Here is a 19,510-nt window from a genome sequence, read left to right on the forward strand (position 1 = left end):
AGTTAACAGGCTCCAAAAGGAGCACCATCCTTGGCTGTTCGTAACTAGAAAGGGCTTTGTCACATGGCGAGAGACAGAACCGTGTCCAAGGAGCTAATATAATTTCCACCGCTCCAGACACGCCTGAGAACTAGCCGCTTTTATCTGAGAACCGGGTCACACGGCTGAAAAGCAAGGAGGCAAAACCCTCGCAGAGACCTGCAACAGCAGGATCCCCGGCGTGAGGGCTGTGTGGAGACTGGGCCAGGCGCCCCCGTGGTGGGTGCGCAGGGTCGATCGAGGGAAGTATGCACACGTGGACAGCCACACGGGCCCGGCTGACACACAGTCCAGAAAGATCCCGTTTTCTCTTGTATTACCGTGGACAACAGCTACCTTGCACACCTGGGTCGTTCATCATATGCTCCTGCACACCACCCAGGACTCTCTGAATCTCGCTCCTATAGCCACACAGCTTCTACGCACGGCCTCGGGCGTGCACACCACCCAGGACTCTCTGAATCTCGCTCCTAGCCACACAGCTTCTACGCACGGCCTCGGGCGTGCCGCCACCTTCCTCCCGCGGGCCAGCCTCGCTCAGGAGCAGCTCTGAGTCCTTGCTTATGTCAGGGAGAGGAGTTCGCCAATAAAGGAGATTATTGAAAACGTCCTCAGGACTCCCTGGGCGGGCCCAGGCGTCTGGTCCAGGATGGCTGTTGACGGGGAGGTCGTTAACACTGGGGAGCTTCGTGGCCTTGGGGGAAAGCCTGGTCACCTCGGCTCCAGCCAAGACAGAGTCTTCCGTTGGGTTCTCCGTCAGGCCATTGGAGGAGCTACTGACGCACGGAAAATTGCTGGTGTCCGTGGATGTGCCTTCCATGGGTAGAGCTGGCTCTGTCTGGCCCGGCTTTGTTGAACTAGTTTAAATTGAGGGAAGCAAATTTTTAGCACCGTGCAATAGACTGGAAGTAAAATGGGGAAACATCAGACCCCCATCCTTGCGAAGCCAGCCCTCCTCTCTACCTGGCTACCCAACCTCCCGTGTCTTCCGGTGCCAGAAGTTAATAACCTCACAGAGGATAAGAGGTCCAATCGGTGCCCTCTGCCCCACTGGGAGTATTAAAGCACTGAAAATGCCACAGGAAGGTTCACCCAATCCCTCCATTACATTCAAGTGGTGCATCAGCCCTGGCTTCCGCGGGCACCCCTTCCGTGGCGAGACTTCATGCACTTCCTGCTCATCAGTGCCTCCACCAGGGGGCAGGCATTAGAAAATAAAAGGTGCTAGAGCTGCTAAGAACTGGCTACCGGTGAACCACTTGGAAAGTCTTGATGAGGAAGATGTGGCACACAGGCCTGACCTTCAGCAAGAACTCAATGCATTTTGGTGGAGAAAGATGGAGAGAAGGATGCACCAATCTTACGAAGCATCCGTGCCATCCGAGATGTGAATCACCTCCTCTCACGGCTGAGGAGGAATATTCGCAATGGAGAGATGCTTGTAAACTACCTCATGTGGCCTGCTTAGTACGTACCCATCGTCTTCTGAGGAAACAGGAAAAAACCCGAGATCAATCACTAGAACTTACTAGAAGAACAGTGTGGGCCTACTAACGGTGAGTCAGGAATGTCACCTTCATGTGCTTGAAAAATCCTACGGCACAAAATTCTACTGGGGAGACTTCACATTTTCCCTGTGTAAACTATCCAAAGAACTTCATTAATCAAAAAGTAAGAGAAAATTTTCTTTATAGATTATTTAATCACGACTCTGAGTGAATATTTTATCTAAATTTAGGAGACACAGTAGCTTCATTATTTATAACCCACTAGTCATGTTTCAAAATCATTATTGCAATTACTTTTTGCTTCTTTACATAATTAAAGCTCTAATATTCCATCGTGCCCAGAAGGTCACTGTTACTAAAGCTCCAGACAAGTTAATTGCTAGAATTTTAGGTGGATGCTTGAGGTGAAGCCGGGATCCTGATAACTACCCCAGCCGAAACTTACCAGGCTGAGGACATGTTCCCATGGCTGCCTGCACCCGGTGACCCGGAGGTGAAACCCGAGTCCAAATCCGGAGCCGGTGGTCGGATGCTCAGGGTGCCATCTTCTCGAATATAAAGGCCAGCCCTGGAGGGGTTGGCAAAGGTGAAGATGACGGGGCCCAGGGACTGGAAGGCAGCCTGGCACACCCGAAACCAGAGAAGAAGGGCGCGGTGGACGTGGTGTCGGCCAGGTCTGATCCCAAGCTGAACAGATGGCTGATCACCAGCCAATTCACCGTCCGCCACATTATGTGTAAGCAGATGTACTACTTTCTAAGGCATTCCCTAAGCTCCAAGTAAACTATTTTTCAACAGAAAATCAGGAAAAATTTAGTGCCATCATGTAGTTTGTATGCTTCCAGAATATTAATTCTACATCAAATAATTCCAGACTTTGTACAGCATCTGAACAGACCTTATTCATCATTACGGGCATGGTTATGATCATAACAGAAGAGGCAACGATACAGTTACAGCTTTCTCCTTCTCCTTCTCGTTTCTGTGATGTTCGTTTGCTATGAATGCTGACGTGTGTGCCACTTCCTTACTACGCACCAGGCTTCTGAGACTTTAGGCGCCCTGATAATCCTCACAAAGTCTAAATATGCCAAATCCGTTACTGAAAAGACACAGTAACAGTGCCCAGTCCAAAGTCACACCGAGGCCTGCGAGTGGCCGCACTCACCCATCGACAGGGGTCGCCGATCAGTGTGATAAAGAGAGGCGAGAGCCTGGCCTGGCGGCCCTCGGGGGACGTGTTGTGGGACACGGCCACGAAGCACTCCGCACAGGCTTTCCTCATCCCCCATGCATTGTCTGAGCAGAGCTCAAAAAACTTCGGGAGCTACCAAAGCAAACAAAACCATGTCACCCGAAGGAAGGGCAGACCTGTTTCAATGATGTAGTTAAGGCAGAGCCTTAAGTTAATGACACAAAAGGGAACTAGCTATGAGTCCAAAAGGAATCCTCTGAAACAAACAGAAATTAGGATAAGTAACTTCCTTTGCCGCTTAATCCTAGTAAATGACTGCGTTAAATTCAACAAGATAATACAGAAAACCTCCCCAAAGGCTGAATGACTGATATGTGCCTGTGAACTGTAGAGAAGAATTGTGAATGACTTTGAAATTGTGGATTCCCCAACTAGCGGCCCCACCCAGGTCCCGCGGTCTTTGGCTGGGGTACTTTAGTGAAAGAAGGCATACTGTTAAAACCTCACAGTACCGCCAACAGTTCCAGTCCACGGAACACAAACTGTGTGCGGTGGAATGCAATGGATTGTCATCACGCTGGATATACACGGTTGTGAGTCCATTTACAAGTTCACATCGGTCCTCCTCGGTGTGACCGTAAATGTGCGGCGCTTCGGTTAAGCTAGCTGTATTCCAGCCATACAGGTAGCACGCCCTGTCACGTAAAAGCGGCAAGTGCTTACTCAGCACAGTTCTCTGGGGGCCTGGTACTGGGTGGGCAGTGGAGAAGCAAAAGTAAACGTGATGGAGTGAAGTCCCCGTCAGCAACGCTGCAATGAGGCGTGGTGGGGGACACGCAAGCACTCTGAACAGAACGTCATGGAATGCTGAAAAGGGAGACCCAGCGGGTAGGTGAGTCCAGACAGGGAAGGAACCTGACAGAGGCAAATGCACACGCAAGCTGGGTGAGAAGTGTGAGTAGGGTCCCCCCGCCAGGCAGGGAAGCCTCTGGAAGGAGACGGGCAGTAATGAGCAGGAGCAGGGAGGTGCACGAGAGCAGAGAGCTAGCTGCAAGGCCCTGAAGAGCCCCCCGGCTGCCTGGTGATGTGGTTCTCCAGACTGTTGTGCTGAGAATCACCCAGGGACTTCAGCAAAAATACAGACCCCGGCCATGCCCCCTTTCACCCTCCCTGCAGTTCAGATGCACGACCGAAGGTCAGGGCGGCGTTCGGACCCGAGGGAGGCGAGTGGAGGGAGGCAGGAAAGGTACTTGTGAAGGGAACTGAGGGGTCAACAAGGGTCTGGATTTTAATCTGTAAACCAAGAAAAAAATCCCACAGGTTCTGAAACCCAGGAGCGAGGTGGTGGAGCAGTGTTCTAGAAAGAGCAGTCGAGAAGGGACAGAGGGCTGCTTACACAGTGAGATGAGCCGGGGTGGGGGGTGGGGGCAAAGCGAGCAGTGAGGAAGCCACAGCAGAAGTCCCCGGGGGGAAGAGGGCGGGGCTGCCCCTGCAGCATCCCACACACCAGCTGCCTGAGGCTTATAAGAAGTGTAAGCTTCAAGAGCCAAGAAACCTGAAACTGATGGATGCAAAACTGAGCTGCCATTCCAGAGTAACAGACTCATAAATACAAAACTTCACCACTGATTTCACAAGCGCCCTAAGAAGTGCATCAGCAAGTACAGCTGGCATAACGTCACATACCAAAAATTTCTCGGTGGCTTCTTGTCCGACAGCACGACAAATATCACCAAAATTTGGGGCACAAACCTTAAAAAGGCAAAAGGCATACTCATTATTCTCCGATTTCTTTTTGTCTTAACAAATTGTGTAAACTAACAAGCAGGAGCCTTGAGAGCAATGAGTCCTCTGGTCGGGCAGCTAACAAGCACTTACTGAGCCCAGTGCCTCCACTGCACCGGAAACAGAAGATTTACAATAGAGCACCACACGCTAGGACGCTGTGGCTCCTCATCATCTCGATACATAATGCTTTTGGTTAGCACTAGAGCAAAAGAGACCATTAAGGTCCTCTGCATGGTAAATGAGACCCAGCTCCTTGCCTCTGCTTCATGAGGGGAGACCACAGGGAAGATGGGCAGCTGCACAGCAAGGTGGACGGTGAGGCTGCTCGGGGAGGGGGCTGGCAATGGTCTTCAGAAGGAAGAATATGACAACCGAGTGACGAGCGATAAACGGGGAGGGCAGTGCAGGGGGTGCAGTTGGAAGGTACAGCAAACATGCGAGGGTCCTGGAGCCAGTCAGCCCCAGTGATGAAAGGCCTTGCACGCCTGGGCCCCAGCACTGAAGCACAAGCCAGCAATGTCTCTTCCTCCTGTGCCCAAGAGGGTTACCCTCACGGAGTCTAACCCTACGTCTCCACAGATGCCCAGATGGCAGGGAAAACTGGCAACAGTGTTCACTGTTTTCCTTACACAGTTCACACTGGCCACGTTTTTCATCCAGACTGTGTCTACTGAGGAAGTCCAGGCACTTTAAAGGAATCAATTTTGAATCTTGTTTAACTTTTTGAATTTTTCAAGTATTGAAACTGTACGTTCCCACCTTCCGAACTTGAATGAGCTTCCCATCACCACACAGCTCACAGAATCGAGGGAGCAGCAGGCATTCAACCGTGCTCTTGCTCAGCACTGACGCCAGCTTGCAGATTATCTACAAATAACAAGAAAACTTGGGTCACTTGGAATGCCAAAGCGTAAATGTCCCACGTATCACTAACTGGATTCCGAAAGCTAATATCAAAAATATTGCCAAAATACCCAGGAGGTCAAAACAGAGAACACCTTCTTTTGCATTTTGTCGAGTTGTATCAATAGAAGGCCAACAGTTTTCAACTTTTACTCAGATATGTTTTGTCTAAAGCTGAAGAGTTACCATTTGCCAGGTGCCTACCATGTGCCCGACACGTGAATGAACAATTTATGTGCATTACCTCTTTCATGTTCCTCAAACCCTATGACATGAGTATCATTTATCTTCATTTTTCCAGATAAGGAAACTAACGCTTAGAGAGGTTAAGTCATGTTACCAAAACCAAAGAGTAGTGAGGTGGGACATACAGTAACAGCTGGACAAAGCATAAAAGACGGCTCACAGGCGATCACTGAAGACTAACCAAACACTGGTGGGGACTAAATGGAAGCAGACCCTTGAGAGGGGAAACCACACTGGGTACAACATGCACTGCTTGCTGCTGCCTTTCTGCCTGGGGCATCCTTCATTCTGTACAGCCATGCGGGGTAGCTGGACTTCCAAGTAAAAGCTACCGTTTTACTGGCTTGAGAAGTCAGAGGACAGAGACGGAGGTGGCCAGGGAGGCTGGAAAGTGAGGGTAGAAATCCTGGGAGGGAGGGAAGGACAGAGGAAGGAAGCTAAAGAAGGGAGAGCCCCCACCTCTGATTAAATCCTACTCTTATCCTTGGCTGATCTCAGCACCACGTGGGCACAGGGGAGATGGTGAGTTTCACAGAGCAAAGCAATAGCTTGAAGGCAGAAGGATCTGTGTGGTTTCAGCTGCTGAGAACTGCAAAGGAAACAGAATCTGAACTGTTTGCTAGAACAATGTTAACACTCTTCAGAGGAAAAACACAGAATTCAGAGTTTCTGCAATGTTTCATTGAGAAGATACATTAGTCACAGACGTGAGAACAAATGGGAAAATGTGACTTACATTCAAGAAAAATCTCAATCACTAGAAACAAATCCACAGAAGATCCAGATGTTAGAATTAATGGATTTTAAAGAGCTATTATAAATATGTTCAAGAACTAAAAGGCAAATAGAGTCATAACAAATGAACAGATAGGAAATCTCACCAAAGAAATGGAAACTATAAGAAAGAATCAAGACTTCTGGTAATAACACTGTAGCTTGGTCAGACTTACGCTCTTACAGGTAACAATTACAGAATAGTGAAAAAAACATAAAAAAACAATCATTTAAGAGTACTGGAGAGCAACCAAAAGGCAGAAACTGGAGCAGAGGCTGTCCTTAAAAGATGAACTGCAACAGGAGAAATTTGCAAATAAGGTCCAAAGTCTGTGTCTATATTTTGCTGAGATCTTTGGCTGCTGCTAAACTACACATATATGGGGAGACCCCAGGGACCCAGCAGAAAAGCAGCAGCCAGAAACTAAACAAACTGAGCAGAGGCGTCAGCTGCTGCTCTCCACAAAGGAGACAGCTGGGAGCTGGAGATCAGACAAGGCTACTGCCTGCTATGTAAAAAATCACTTTAGAGAAATAAAACAGAATCCAGATCTCTGTAGTGTATCATTTTTAATGTCCAGTATTCAATTAAAAATAACTATGTATTAAGAGGAAAAAGTGACCCATAATAAAGAAAAAATCCATCAACGGAAATCAACACCAAGATGATCCAAATGTTGCAACCACCAGACAATCACTTTCAAGGAGCTTTTATAAATATATTCAAGGATGAGAAAAAAATACAAGCATAAAGAACATATAGGGAATCTCTACATCACAGAGATATATAAACTATAAAAAAAAAAAAAGGTCAAAATGGGGACTCCCCTGGTGGTCTAGTGGCTAAGAATCCACCTTCCAATCCAGGGGATGCAGGTTCAATCCCTGGTCAGGGAACTACGGTCCCACGTGCCGTGGGGCAACTAAGCCCACACGCCGCAACTGCTGAACCCATGCGCTCTGGAACCCGTGCACCACAACTAGAGAATCCGCACACCACAACGAAAGATCCCACCTGCCACAATGAAAGATCCTGCGTGCTGCAACTAAGACCCAACGTAGCCATAAATAAATAAATAAATAAATATATTTTTTTAAAGGTCAAAATGGAAACTCTAGAGCTGAAAACGACAATAACTGAAATAAAAAATTTAATGGAAAGGGCTAATAGATTGGAGATGACAGAAAGAGTCACCAAACTTAAAAACAGATCAATGAAGGTCACTAAATCTGAACATCAGAGACAAAAATTACTTAAATAAACAAAACAAACAAACAAAAACAGAACCTCAAAGACCTACTGTTGGGACAATATCAAGGGTCCCAACTTTATAAGGCCTGGACTGAAAGGAGAAAGAGAGAAAAAGCACCTAAAGGAACAATAGCCAAACACTGCCCAAATAGGATATTTTCTCCACAGGAGTACGATGTGAATGACAGCTGACTTCCCCAGGAGACAACAGGGTGATATCTTTAAAGTGCTGCAAGGAAAAACGAAAACAAACCTCAATTCTATATCCAGTAAAACGATCATTCAAAAATGAAGGCAAAATAAAGAAATTTTCCGATTAAAACTGGGAGATTTCAGCAGCAGCCAACCAAATTCAAAAAAAGTATTAAAGGAAGTTCTTCAGGCTGCAGGGAAATGATACCAGATGGAAACTCAGACCTAGGAAAGGAAGCAAGAGCACCAAAAATGGTAAAAAAGCGGGTATAAAGGGCTATGCATTTCTTCCCTTTTCTTACTTTCTCCCAAAGATAGAATTGTTCAAATCTAAAATCATACCACATTACCAGGATCATCATGTGATGTACATGTCATAATGTATATGACAACCACAGCACAGAGGAGGAGAGGGTGAAGGGAGCTACGATGTTGCAGGGTCCCACATTTTTTTTTTTTTTTTTCGGTACGCGGGCCTCTCACTGTTGTGGCCTCTCCCATTGCGGAGCACAGGCTCCGGGCGCGCAGGCCCAGCAGCCATGGCCCACGGGCCCAGCCGCTCCACGGCATGTGGGATCCTCCCAGGCCAGGGCACGAACCCGTGTCCCCTGCATCGGCAGGCAGACTCTCAACCACTGCGCCACCAGGGAAGCCCCCACATTTTTGAAAATCCTCAATAGAGAAATTAAAGTGCAGTATACAAAAATATCCAATTAGCCCGAGAAAAGGCAGGAAATAACAGAAGAACAAATGACACAAATGGAAAACAAATTGGCAGAATTAAATTCAAATATATCAATAATTACATTAAACATAAATGGAATGAACACTCCAATTAAAAGGCAGAAACTATCAGATTGGCTATAAAAGGAAGATCAAACTCTATGCTAATGAAAGCAGGAGGATTTTAAATGTAAAGACATACAAGGTATTGAGTAAAGTGACGTAAACAAATATACTATGATGGGCAGTAAACATAAGAATGCTGGAGTGGTTACAGTAATATCACAGTGGACTACAAGATACAGATTACTACCAGTGATAAAGAAAGTCACTTCTTAGTAAAAGAGTCAATACATCACAAATATATAAACATTAAATGTGTAGCTTTAAACCCTTAAAGTAGACAAGAAGATAGGCTGAAAAATATTAAGCTTCCTCCTTAAGAAACTGGAAAACTACAAGCAAATTGAACTCAAGTAAGTAGAAGGAAGGAAATAATAAACAGTAGAAATTACCAGTATGATAAATGAAAGGGATAAAACTACAGATCTTCCAGGCATTAAGAGGTAAGGGAGGGGCTTCCCTGGTGGCGCAGTGGTTGAGAGTCCGCCTGCCGATGCAGGGGTCGCAGGTTCGTGCCCCGGTCCGGGAGGATCCCACGTGCCGTGGAGCGGCTGGGCCCGTGGGTCGTGGCCGCTGGGCCTGCGCATCCGGAGCCTGTGCTCCGCGGCGGGAGAGGCAGCAACAGTGAGAGGCCCGCGTACCGCAAAACAAAACAAAACAAAACAAAACAAAAAAAGAGGTAAGGGAATATTGTAAGCAACTTTATCCCAAAAACTTGATAAATTAACAACTTAGATGAAATTAATAAATTCCCTAAAATATACAGCTTACCTAATAAAACAGATGAAATAACAACCCTGAATAGCCCATATCTGTGTTGAATCTGTTATCAAAAACCATCTCACAAAGAAAACCCTAGAACCAGAGGTTTTACTGGTGAATTCTAACAAATATTTAAGGGCAAAATAACACCAATCTTTAAAAAAATCGTTCAGAAAATAGAAGAGCAGGGAATACTTCCCAACTCATTTTTTGAAGCCAGAATAACCCCGATTCTAAAAGCTGACAAAAACATAACAGGAAAAGAAAATTGCTTACAATAGTCCACTTGAATATAGATGTGAAAATCTCAACCAAATGTCAGCAAATAATGGAGAAGGGAACGCTCTTCACAGTAGAGTGACAGCTGGAATCATCGGTGGATGCTAACACTAGTGGGTGAACGTCTGATGGACAGCAAACTTGGGTAGCTGCAAAGTAACTCCCCTTATTATGTCCAGAGGGGAAGAGCGGTGCAGAGAAACCTGGCAGACATCACCTCTGTCTAAGTCACCAGAGTTAACATCATCAATCTCAGGACGAACTGAAGTCCTGGGCCTCCTAACGTGACACATAAGGACACAACATTACTTCCAGGGCATCCCGCCAGAAATGCAGAGCCTGAATCTAGTCATGAGGAAACACAGGACAAACCTAAATTGGGAGACGTTCCACCAAAGCACTGGCCTGTCCTCTTCCAACATGTTAATGTTAACAAAATTCAGAGAAAGACTCAAGATCTGCCCCAGGTTCAAGGAGACAGAGGAGATAAGACAATTCAGTCCAATGTGTGATCCTGGACAAATGACAATATTTGAACATGAACCATGGGTGGGATATTAGTATTGTATCAGGGTTAAAATTCCTGATTTTGATCAGTGCACTATGGTTGTTTAGGAGAGAGTTTCCTCGTTTTTAAAAAGGAAATATGCACTGAAGTATTTAGGAGTAAAGGGGCACAATGTCTCCAATTTACTCTCAAATGGCTCAGAAAAATATACACACGTGTGTATGTATATATCTGTGTGTGTGCGCAGATGTGTAAAGAGAGAGGATGTGACTGAACAAACAGACGTAAGTATAAACCACTGGAGAAGTGAGATAAAGTATGTACAGGAGTTCACTCCTGCAACTTTTCCACAAGTCTGAAATTAAGACAGAATGAAAAATGACCCCCCAAAAACGTTTAAAGAACTCTCCCATCCCCCCTCCAAAAAAAAGAAAAAGGAAAGAAGGAAGGACTTCCCATCCCTCATGTCTGCTCTGCCCACAGCACAGCACTGCCTTTTTTTTTTTTTTTTTAAACAGCAGAGCAGGCTCCTGGTTAGCAGTCCACCCACTATTCTACCTGGAACCCGCACATAGCAGACAAGAGGGAAAAGAGACCCAACTGGGGTGGGGGAGGAGGAAACTGTCCCCACAACACAAATGAGGCAAAGGCTGTGTCTCCCGAATTTAGAAGACACGCGTTTCTGATCTGATGCTTTGGCAGAACTGCATAGAGTGACTGCCACATAAATGAGCCACGAGGCTTCATATCCAGGGTGACGGACAACTAAGGAGGGCCCGGCGTCTCCATCCACCCTCTCCGTCTGCCACGCCCACACGACCTTATTACTACCCGTGTGCAACAAATCCAGAATCGTTAAAAAGTCAGCACTCCGAGCGACAAGAAATGACATGCCCGTGGCCCTGGGAACCACTTGTATGCAATGACGATCTTCACTCGGTTGCTGGGGGCCAACTATTCTTTATGGCACACAACCACAAAATTCTTTTTAAATAAATGCACAAATAAAAATGAGCTCAAAACTAGGAAGACAACAAAACATGAGGCAGCCTTAATGTGAAAACGTGTTGTGAGAGAAAAATAGGCTTCTGACAATTAGTTATAAACTCAGAATGCTAATGGCCTTCCTGCGAACGAGAGGAATTATAATTGGTCTCCGGTGGCCTGTTTATGCTGTCTAGATATAATTACAGGATACAGCGCTTCCAGGTTTTACCAATTCATTCATTCAACAACTAACATTTATTTAGTACTGACTCTGGGCCTGGCACTGTGCTGGGTGCCGAGGGCAGAAAGACACCTGTTGTTTAAGAAGCGCACTATTTTGAAGGAGAAATAAACAAACAAATGAAGTTCGCAGTTCGACTGCTAAATGACAGAAGACAGATATGAACCAAGCCTCCGGGATGCGTGAAGGAGGGAGTCGCTAATGTCGCCTGGCATATTAGACAGACTTCACAGAACAAACCGCATTTATCTGAGAAACCAGGACATAAGAAACCAACACATAATACATATTACCTGCACTGCACAGATCAATTTTAAAATGCCCAGGCCATGTCCAGTTGGCTAGCTCCGATGCTCTCAATCATGTATACACTAGGGTTGCTGGCATCAGAATCGACTGATTGTAACTTCCAAAGGGAATACAAAGGCTAACGAATAGATGCACATTTTGTCTATAGAGGCACGCCGTTTCCTCGGAGCAAGAAGCAATTCCTTCAAAACGGCACTGTTCTGAGAGTGTGTGCTTATGGACATATGGACGTAGCAACATTCACACCATATGGCTGCAAAGAAAGCCCGAAATACAAGGGCATCGGAGCAGTGCAATTTGCTTCTTTTCTCACCTGTCACCTCCTCACACATACATGTTGGTAGCCACAGTGTTTGGGGTGTCACTCAGACCAGCTAAATGAGAGAGCGCTATCCTCCTGGGGAAGCTCTGCCAATCCCACACGTGGCCTCCGTCCCTTGAAGAATGAAATCCACTCCCTATCGTACTGTCATTTCGTAGCTGAAAAGAGAACAGCACCCTCTGTACTCCAGGACTCTGGGGGCCCAAGGAGTGAGACCCCCTCCAAGACTCCTTGACCTCCAGGAAATAAGGGAAGACAGAGCAGCTTCTGGGTCTGACCCAAGCACACACGGGCCAGGCAAGAAGCCCCAAATCCTGCTTCCCTTGGGGCCCTAAGGGAGGAGAAGTGGCAATCTTCCAGAAGTGCCCTGAAACGCAGATGTGCCTCTACCTGGGGAGGGTTCAAGACCATTTCCGTTCTTTGCAGCCACGTTTAAAAGCTTGCACATTTCAAGTAATGAAATCGGCAACCCACTTTGAATAAGAAGTGCAGTTTATGTGAACTAATTTGTTCTGCAAGTGAAATGTGAAGAGAGCTTTTTGATGACTTGTTATATTTTCCAAATATCTTCACCAAAAGAAAAGAAGAATATTGCTGACAAGAATGGAGTGGTTGGAAACAAAACAAAATAAAAATCATGCAAAAGCGCCTTTAAAATTATTTGTCATGGTATTTGGCAGTCTTTAGGGGTAAGATATTTGGTTGTCAGTTGTAGCTTTGGAAACTAGCCTAACCAACTTTCAAATGAAAAAGAAGAGCTAGTTGGCAAAGTTTACCGCTCGACTGCCAAGCATCCCAACTAAATGACATTATCCAGGTTCATCCTGCAAAATGAATTTAATTTCTTACAGGGAAACTTGAAATTTATCAAAGAACCCTGGAGAATTTGAATTTTAATAATCAATTATTCTTCAGCCTGATTCATCTTATAAACATATGGAATATGCAAAAAATTAAATTAGTTAAAAAAGCCAGACCTTTAACTCATAGGTGAGGACAACTTTTGCATAAATGAAGAATAATGACCAAATGGTCTGATGCTGTATTACAAATTTTTAGCTCCATGGTGTATGTTTCCACTTTGAAAAAGAATTCCTTTTTCGAACACCATTCTTTCTCAACCAAGAAAACAACCATATCTTATTGTACTCACAATTAAGGCTTAAGATTTTGTAAATCCTTACGTATTTTCCTAAAATGCTGGAACATTCCTGGAGCTGTTTAGTTCTGTGATGCCAACACAAAGGGCCGGCCGGTGCAGCAACCCCTGCCTCGGTCCCTGGGGAGGGAGCGGCAGCTACGGAACACAAGGTAGCCTTGGATGACCTTCCCCTGACCCACGAAGGAGAAGCCCGAGGACAAGCTGGGTCTTAGTCTAAGGGCGGCACGTAAAGGCCAGCACTGGCTCGTCAACAGCTAGTTTGTGAACAAGGGCTCCAGAAGCAAGTAGGAAGTCCTTGCTTGCATAATCACTTCATAATGGGCACAGAATCCTACAAACCCAAGGATACCACAAAATTAACTACTAAAAGTAGAAGACATTCAGTACTTACACTCTTTCTTTCATCGTATACCTTTTAACTGACAAGAGCACAGAGACTTGAACACAGCATCTCCCAAACTGCTGTAAACATGATGGCCACATTCTTCAGATAGACTCTCTCTTATTTGCTGACATACCTAGTTTAGTCTCATCTTAATTTATAAAACAGACACACATGTCCATTCTATTTTTTTTTTTTAATTGTCCAAGTGCCACCTAAAAGCAGTTCCCATACCGCACTCGGTTCCTTACTTTGGGAAACAGGGTCCGTGACCCAAGCTGGCTCAAGGTTTACCTAATAAATCTCAGCATCTTGCCCAGCAGGAGTCCATGCCAGCTGCCTCACCTCTGCCCGAATCCCTCTGATTTCCCAAGCTTTGCCTTGCGGAAACAACTGGATATACGGATAATCACTTCCACGACAAGCTTGGATCTGAACTCAGAACTTTCTCTGATGGAGGCCACACCACCCGCTGCCTCGTTTATGGGAACAGTGCTGATCAGCACTGAACGCACGTGACGCTTCGAGTCCCGCACACGTCAAGTTATGGGACAGTCCGCCGAGGCTCGGGGCTCTCACTCCCCAAGGGACTTACGCTCACGGCTTCTGCTTTGTACTCATCCTCACCGTCAGGGGCAGAGAGCGCCAGCAGGATTGGACACACTGTTTTCAATATCGTGCTGGAAAATTAGATCTTGTTCCAGAAGAATCAACAGCACCTCCTGACTTGATTTTCTAACCTGGAAGAGGCAAAAGGTGAAACACAGAATGAGCCAAAGTGCTTTCAGGATCAAAGACCAAACTCCCTATGGTGAGTGCCAGGCCGGCCCCTGCCTCCTTCCCCCGCCCCCGCCCGCCCCACCACACGGATCTTCTGGCCCTTCGGTCACTTCCTCCCCCAGGCCTTAGATGCGGCCACCAACGGCACCGACTGTTCCTCTGCGCTCAAGCCACACATCCTGTTTCCCACTCGGGTCGGGTTCCCCATCTACACTCTGACAGCGTAACCAGGCTTGCACTTTGCCTTCACAACGCCTACCCCAGATTTCTACACACACACACACGCACACACACACACACACACGCAGTTCTCCTGTATGATGATACATTGCTGTCTTCCCACCGCAGAGAGTGAACTTGGAGAGTGGGTACCATGCAGGCAGGGGGTGGGAAAACACGGCACTGTCCTCCCGACACCCTGTAGAGCCCTGGCGGGGAGGACCTGCTCTGCGAAGCGGGACACGCGCACAGAGGCTCCCGGGGCCAGAGACGGAAGGCTGGGGAGCTGCCTGCCCCTCACCGTCTGCACCCGGTGAGCGACCACCGGAGCTCCAGGGCTCCTAAGAGGCTAGAGAGAGGACGTTTTGGGGAAGTGAAAGCACAGGAAATTCCAATCTGTAGAGGAAGTAATGAGACTGGCAGCTCACCGCAGTGATGGGAAGGCAGGGGAATGGAAACGGGGCCCAGAAACGTGCAGGCAGAGGCGCAGTTGATAAGACAGGACCTGGTCATAAGGAGGCGAGCCTGGGAGGCTGGAACCCCGGAGGCCTGACAGCAGAAGTTTCTGAAGAGGTGGTGCTGCTCTAAGCCACCCAGTCTGCGGCACTTTGCTCCGGCAGCCCCAGGAGACTGACCCCCGCAAGCAGGGAAAGGGGAGAGGACGGCGTGCTCATGAGCAGAGAGGTGAACTCTGGGGAGAGGTCCCAGGTGACAGCATGGGGGCGGCGGGTGGATGGCGGAGTGCAAGCCGCAAGGGCCAGCGAGGTTGGAGCGGGGAAGGCTTCCAGGTCCCACTAAGACTTCTGGCGGCTACTCCGGCACCGTGGGAGCCCCAGGGTGGAAGAGCAGAGGAGTGACAAGATCGTCTTGGCCTCAGTGAGGGTGACAGTTTAGAAACCTCGAAGGCTTCTAAATGCTGAGAGCAGGCAAGGGGCTCCTGTGCAGCAACGCTTCCGGCTGTGACCAGGCATGGGCTTGGGGGCAGGGGACAGAGAGGAGAGGGGGTCCCTGCATGCGTGTGATCACAGAAAATCAAAGATGACTCGGGATCTTTGCCTCCAGGCACCAGTAAATAAAACAAGACTGAAGGTAGAGAGAACAGGTTTGGGTGCTGGAGAAGTTGAACTCTGTGGATCTGATGCAGTAGACCTCTAGGGAGAGCCAGCCACTGGGCTTTGGGGGAGGAGGTCAGCGACGCACCAACTCCGGAGGCCTGGCTGAGACGCGGCATCCTGGTGTTCACACGCACAGGGACCTCCCCAGGCCCAGGGGAGCAGATGAGACCCGGCACCATGAGAGAAAAAGACCAGACAACAGCCTGAAGGGCGGGCAAGGACCAGGGCTGGTGATGGAGACTAGGGAAGACACAGGCAGAGAGGGAAAGGCGGGGGGACACTTCCGAGCCCAACAGGTGACACTGCAGTGGTGTGAATGCCGTGCCTGACCTGCGCTGTGCGATGATGACCAGTGGGGCCTCCTGGGAAGGGGAATCAGCCTCTTTGAGCCTCAATCTCTTCACCTGTAGAAGTGGGCAATGATAGTACCTATCTCACAGGTGGCTGTGGGGATGAAACGACCTCATATACATAAAGGACAGTGTCTAGGGCATATCGGGATGGAGCAACATTAATTGCTGAGTGGGCGTCCAAGAAAGGTTTCTTCAAAACCGCAAAAGCAGTTAACAGTGGCAAGTGGGGCAAAAGGATCAAACAAAGGAAAAAGGAAGTCACTGGACAAATAAATGGTGAAAAAAATAGAAATGCAACACCATAAAATAGTTCAAATGAGTGACCAAGAGCTCTCTGGATCATCGGGGATAGATCTTAAAAACGGGGGGAATAAAAGTAGGTGGCAGAAGGGAAAATACAGCCTGATGTCGTTTATGTAAGGTTTTAAAGCACCCGAAACAAGACACTCTCTTATTCAGGGCCACTTACACAGGCGGTGTGACTATAAAACCCGGCATGGAAGGGACACACCAAGCCAGGGTGGCAGGTTCCTACAGAAAAGGGAGAAGGGAGAATGGGATGGAGGAGGGGCCCAGTGCAGTTTTCACCATACCTGTAACCTATAAATAAAAATAAAAAGGTTTGAAGCAAAATTGCAAAATGTTAACATTTCTCAAATACAGGCGGTTAGGGATATGGGTGTTTATGACATAATCCTCCCATGTGATTGAAATATTCTATGAAATTTTAAAAATTAAGACTATTTTTGAAAAAAAACAAAACATCAGATTTCACAACGAGATTAGTTGAGTCCACGGCAAGATACCTCTCACTGGCTTCGGGACCACCAGCTGCAGTACAACGAGCTGACCCCTGAACGGGAGCCCACAGAGGGTCAAGGCCACAGTGAAGACACTTGGAAAAGGAGTGATGGTGCGCTCAAGGTCAAGGCCAGGGGACACAAAGATGAGGGAGACTTAGCCATGATTCTAACTGAAAGAGAAAAGAGATAGACTGGAAAATAAGCAAGCTATGAACAAGAGATGGGACCAAAGAGGGGAAGGAAGACATCAGACTGGAGGAGGAGGTCGGACGGCCGTTCGCCTGAGACAGAAGGCAAGGAGCCCAGGACAGCTATGTTACCAAAGGGAGAGTTTACAGCCAGTGCAGTTCCAAATACCTACCAGCCACCAGACCCTTTGCTAGGTCGCAGAGATAAATAAAGAAGACCCAGGTCCTAGTGTCAGGGGCTCAGAGTCTAGAATGGGAGGGAAACTACTGGTTACAATGTCCAGTAGACCTGGGCAACCCCAAAACATACAGCAGATGGGCCTCACGAGCCCGGGCTCCCAACACACACAACCGCACTTGTCTGCACCTCGGCTTCCTCACCTCTGAAACAAGGATGAGTTCACCAGCATGCCCATTCTTCCCGAGAGGGTTAGGAAGAGGAAACAAGAGCATGGTACGTCACACAGTGAGAGCTCAAGAAATCGTAGCTGTTAGCAGTCGAGGCAGTCATGGTGACAATACTGCTGTCGTGCCCCATTTTGTGAATTTTATACCTCACAGGAGCCACCGCATGTTCAGTGGCCATGAAAAGTACCTGATGGTGAACAGAGAAAGACAGCCTGTCCCGAAAGCAGGTGCTGGATGGGGCCTGGCACACCCACTGCCTCAAGCAGCGAAATCTCCGTCTTGGCCCAATTATGAATCGTAACTCATCGGGGACCTTCAGGCACTGCGAGCAGCCCACACGGTCGGCATCTGTCAGAGGGAGGTGGGGACCGATGGGAGGAGAGAGGCATTGGGAAGGAGCAGGGAGACCGGCGGAACGGAAGGAAGGGGCGGGGCGGACGCCTGCGGTGTCCACGGCGGGATGGGGACGGGAGGCCCATGGCGGAGGCTGGGCTGTGCCTGAGGGCGCTAAAGAGTCTGAAGACCGTTCACGAAGGTGCGACCCCATCATGTCCCTGTGTTTAAAGGCGACAGGAAGGGCAGGGGGCGTCTCAAGGGGTTATGTGCTTGTTACGGAGCCAAAGGAGACTTGGGCCTAACCAGCTATAGCAGGTGAGAGAAGGAAAGATCTGGGTGGTTCCCAGGTTGTGGCTCTGGGGAACTGAAGGAAGTGGATGGCGGTTCCATGCACTGAGAGAGGGCATGACGACTGAAGGCCTCTGTTTTCTCTGGGAAGTAAAATGCAAGGTCACCGGCTAGGCGCAAGGCAGGGTGAGGTGAAGAGGCTTGATGAAAGCGGCAAAGGTCTAAAAGAGCCGCCAAGGATAATGCGAAAGGCAGCTGAGGAGGGACAAGTAAAAGGATTGCCAGGCAGCCCTGCAAGTCCCGCGGCGACCAGAACCCATAAATTTGCAATGGCCCCAGTCAGCGCACGATGTGACTCCCCTACCAAGATAGGAACCCAGGATGGAGGGGGCCGGTGGGCTGCGGGTGGCAGGGCCGGGAGGGCGGAAGCGCGGTCCAAGGGAAAGAACTGGAGCGTGATGGTGGAGACGGCCTAAAGGGCAGGATGAGAGAGGGAGCAGCTGAGGAAGAACAGGAAGTAACAGCAGGGCACAGAGGGGGTCGGGGAGCCAGAGGTCTCCAGGGCAGGTGGGCTCAGGGCAGTAGGAAGTCAATGGTGAGAGAGTGGACGACATCTTCAGGACTTCAGAGGAGGCAGCTCTGGAGACCCCAGGAAAGGAGCAACCGAGGTACAGCAGGGCGGAGGCGGTCAGCGGAGGTGCGTGAACAGCACAGGCCGACAGTGGGGAGAGCCGGCTCTGCGCCATGGACATGACTCCTCAGCAAACACAGGCTGAGTGTCAGGAACCACGCGAGAGCCTGGGACCAAAACCACGGCTCCTGCCTCCCTCCTCTGGAGTCGAATGTAAGACAGTGATACATGACAGAGGCCAAGGCCAAAGGCCAACCCAGCATAACTTCATTTTTAAGAATGTATCCAAAGGAAAAAGAAAAGCCGACAGAAAAATAAAACTGCACCTTTTGTGAAGCTCACTGCATCTACAGGACAAGAAAGCTGAAAGGAACCTAAGCATTCAAAACAATTAAAAATATGAAGACTATGAAGATGTACAACGTTTATGACACACAGACGAGCTTCCTAGGGTAGAAAAATCCGTCCTACTCATCTCTTCATCCCCAGCAAGAAGCGCCATGCGCAGCTCGTGAGGGGCACTCAGAAGCCGTCTGAACAAGTGCATGGACGGGGGAAACCGCATTGCATTATGATGAGACCTACGTAGGAAAACATGTAAGCGCCCAGAGAAGAAAATGCGAAAATAACCAAAATACTGACGACAGGACAGTGGAGGCAGGATGACTTCTTTCCTTATTTAAAGCCATCCTTG

The 19,510-nt window shown here is 48.2% G+C and overlaps 1 protein-coding gene across 1 annotated transcript in view; it reads right to left on the reverse strand.

The window, feature by feature from the left end:
* LOC111186807 (serine/threonine-protein phosphatase 4 regulatory subunit 1) overlaps positions 1–19,510 on the reverse strand; it is a 67,143-nt gene that overhangs the window by 17,653 nt on the left and 29,980 nt on the right. The window contains 8 exon segments of the mRNA XM_089895442.1: positions 376–406; positions 476–896; positions 1,993–2,168; positions 2,707–2,874; positions 4,429–4,494; positions 5,290–5,397; positions 14,291–14,360; positions 14,362–14,435. Of these exon segments, the coding sequence (XP_089751568.1) occupies positions 376–406; positions 476–896; positions 1,993–2,168; positions 2,707–2,874; positions 4,429–4,494; positions 5,290–5,397; positions 14,291–14,360; positions 14,362–14,435 (1,114 nt within the window).

The sequence above is a fragment of the Delphinapterus leucas genome, chromosome 15 (assembly GCF_059928025.1).
Source record: "Delphinapterus leucas isolate spDelLeu-1000000601 "Yukka" chromosome 15, BTC_Dleu_Yukka2, whole genome shotgun sequence".
Classification (NCBI taxonomy): Eukaryota; Metazoa; Chordata; class Mammalia; order Artiodactyla; family Monodontidae; genus Delphinapterus; species Delphinapterus leucas.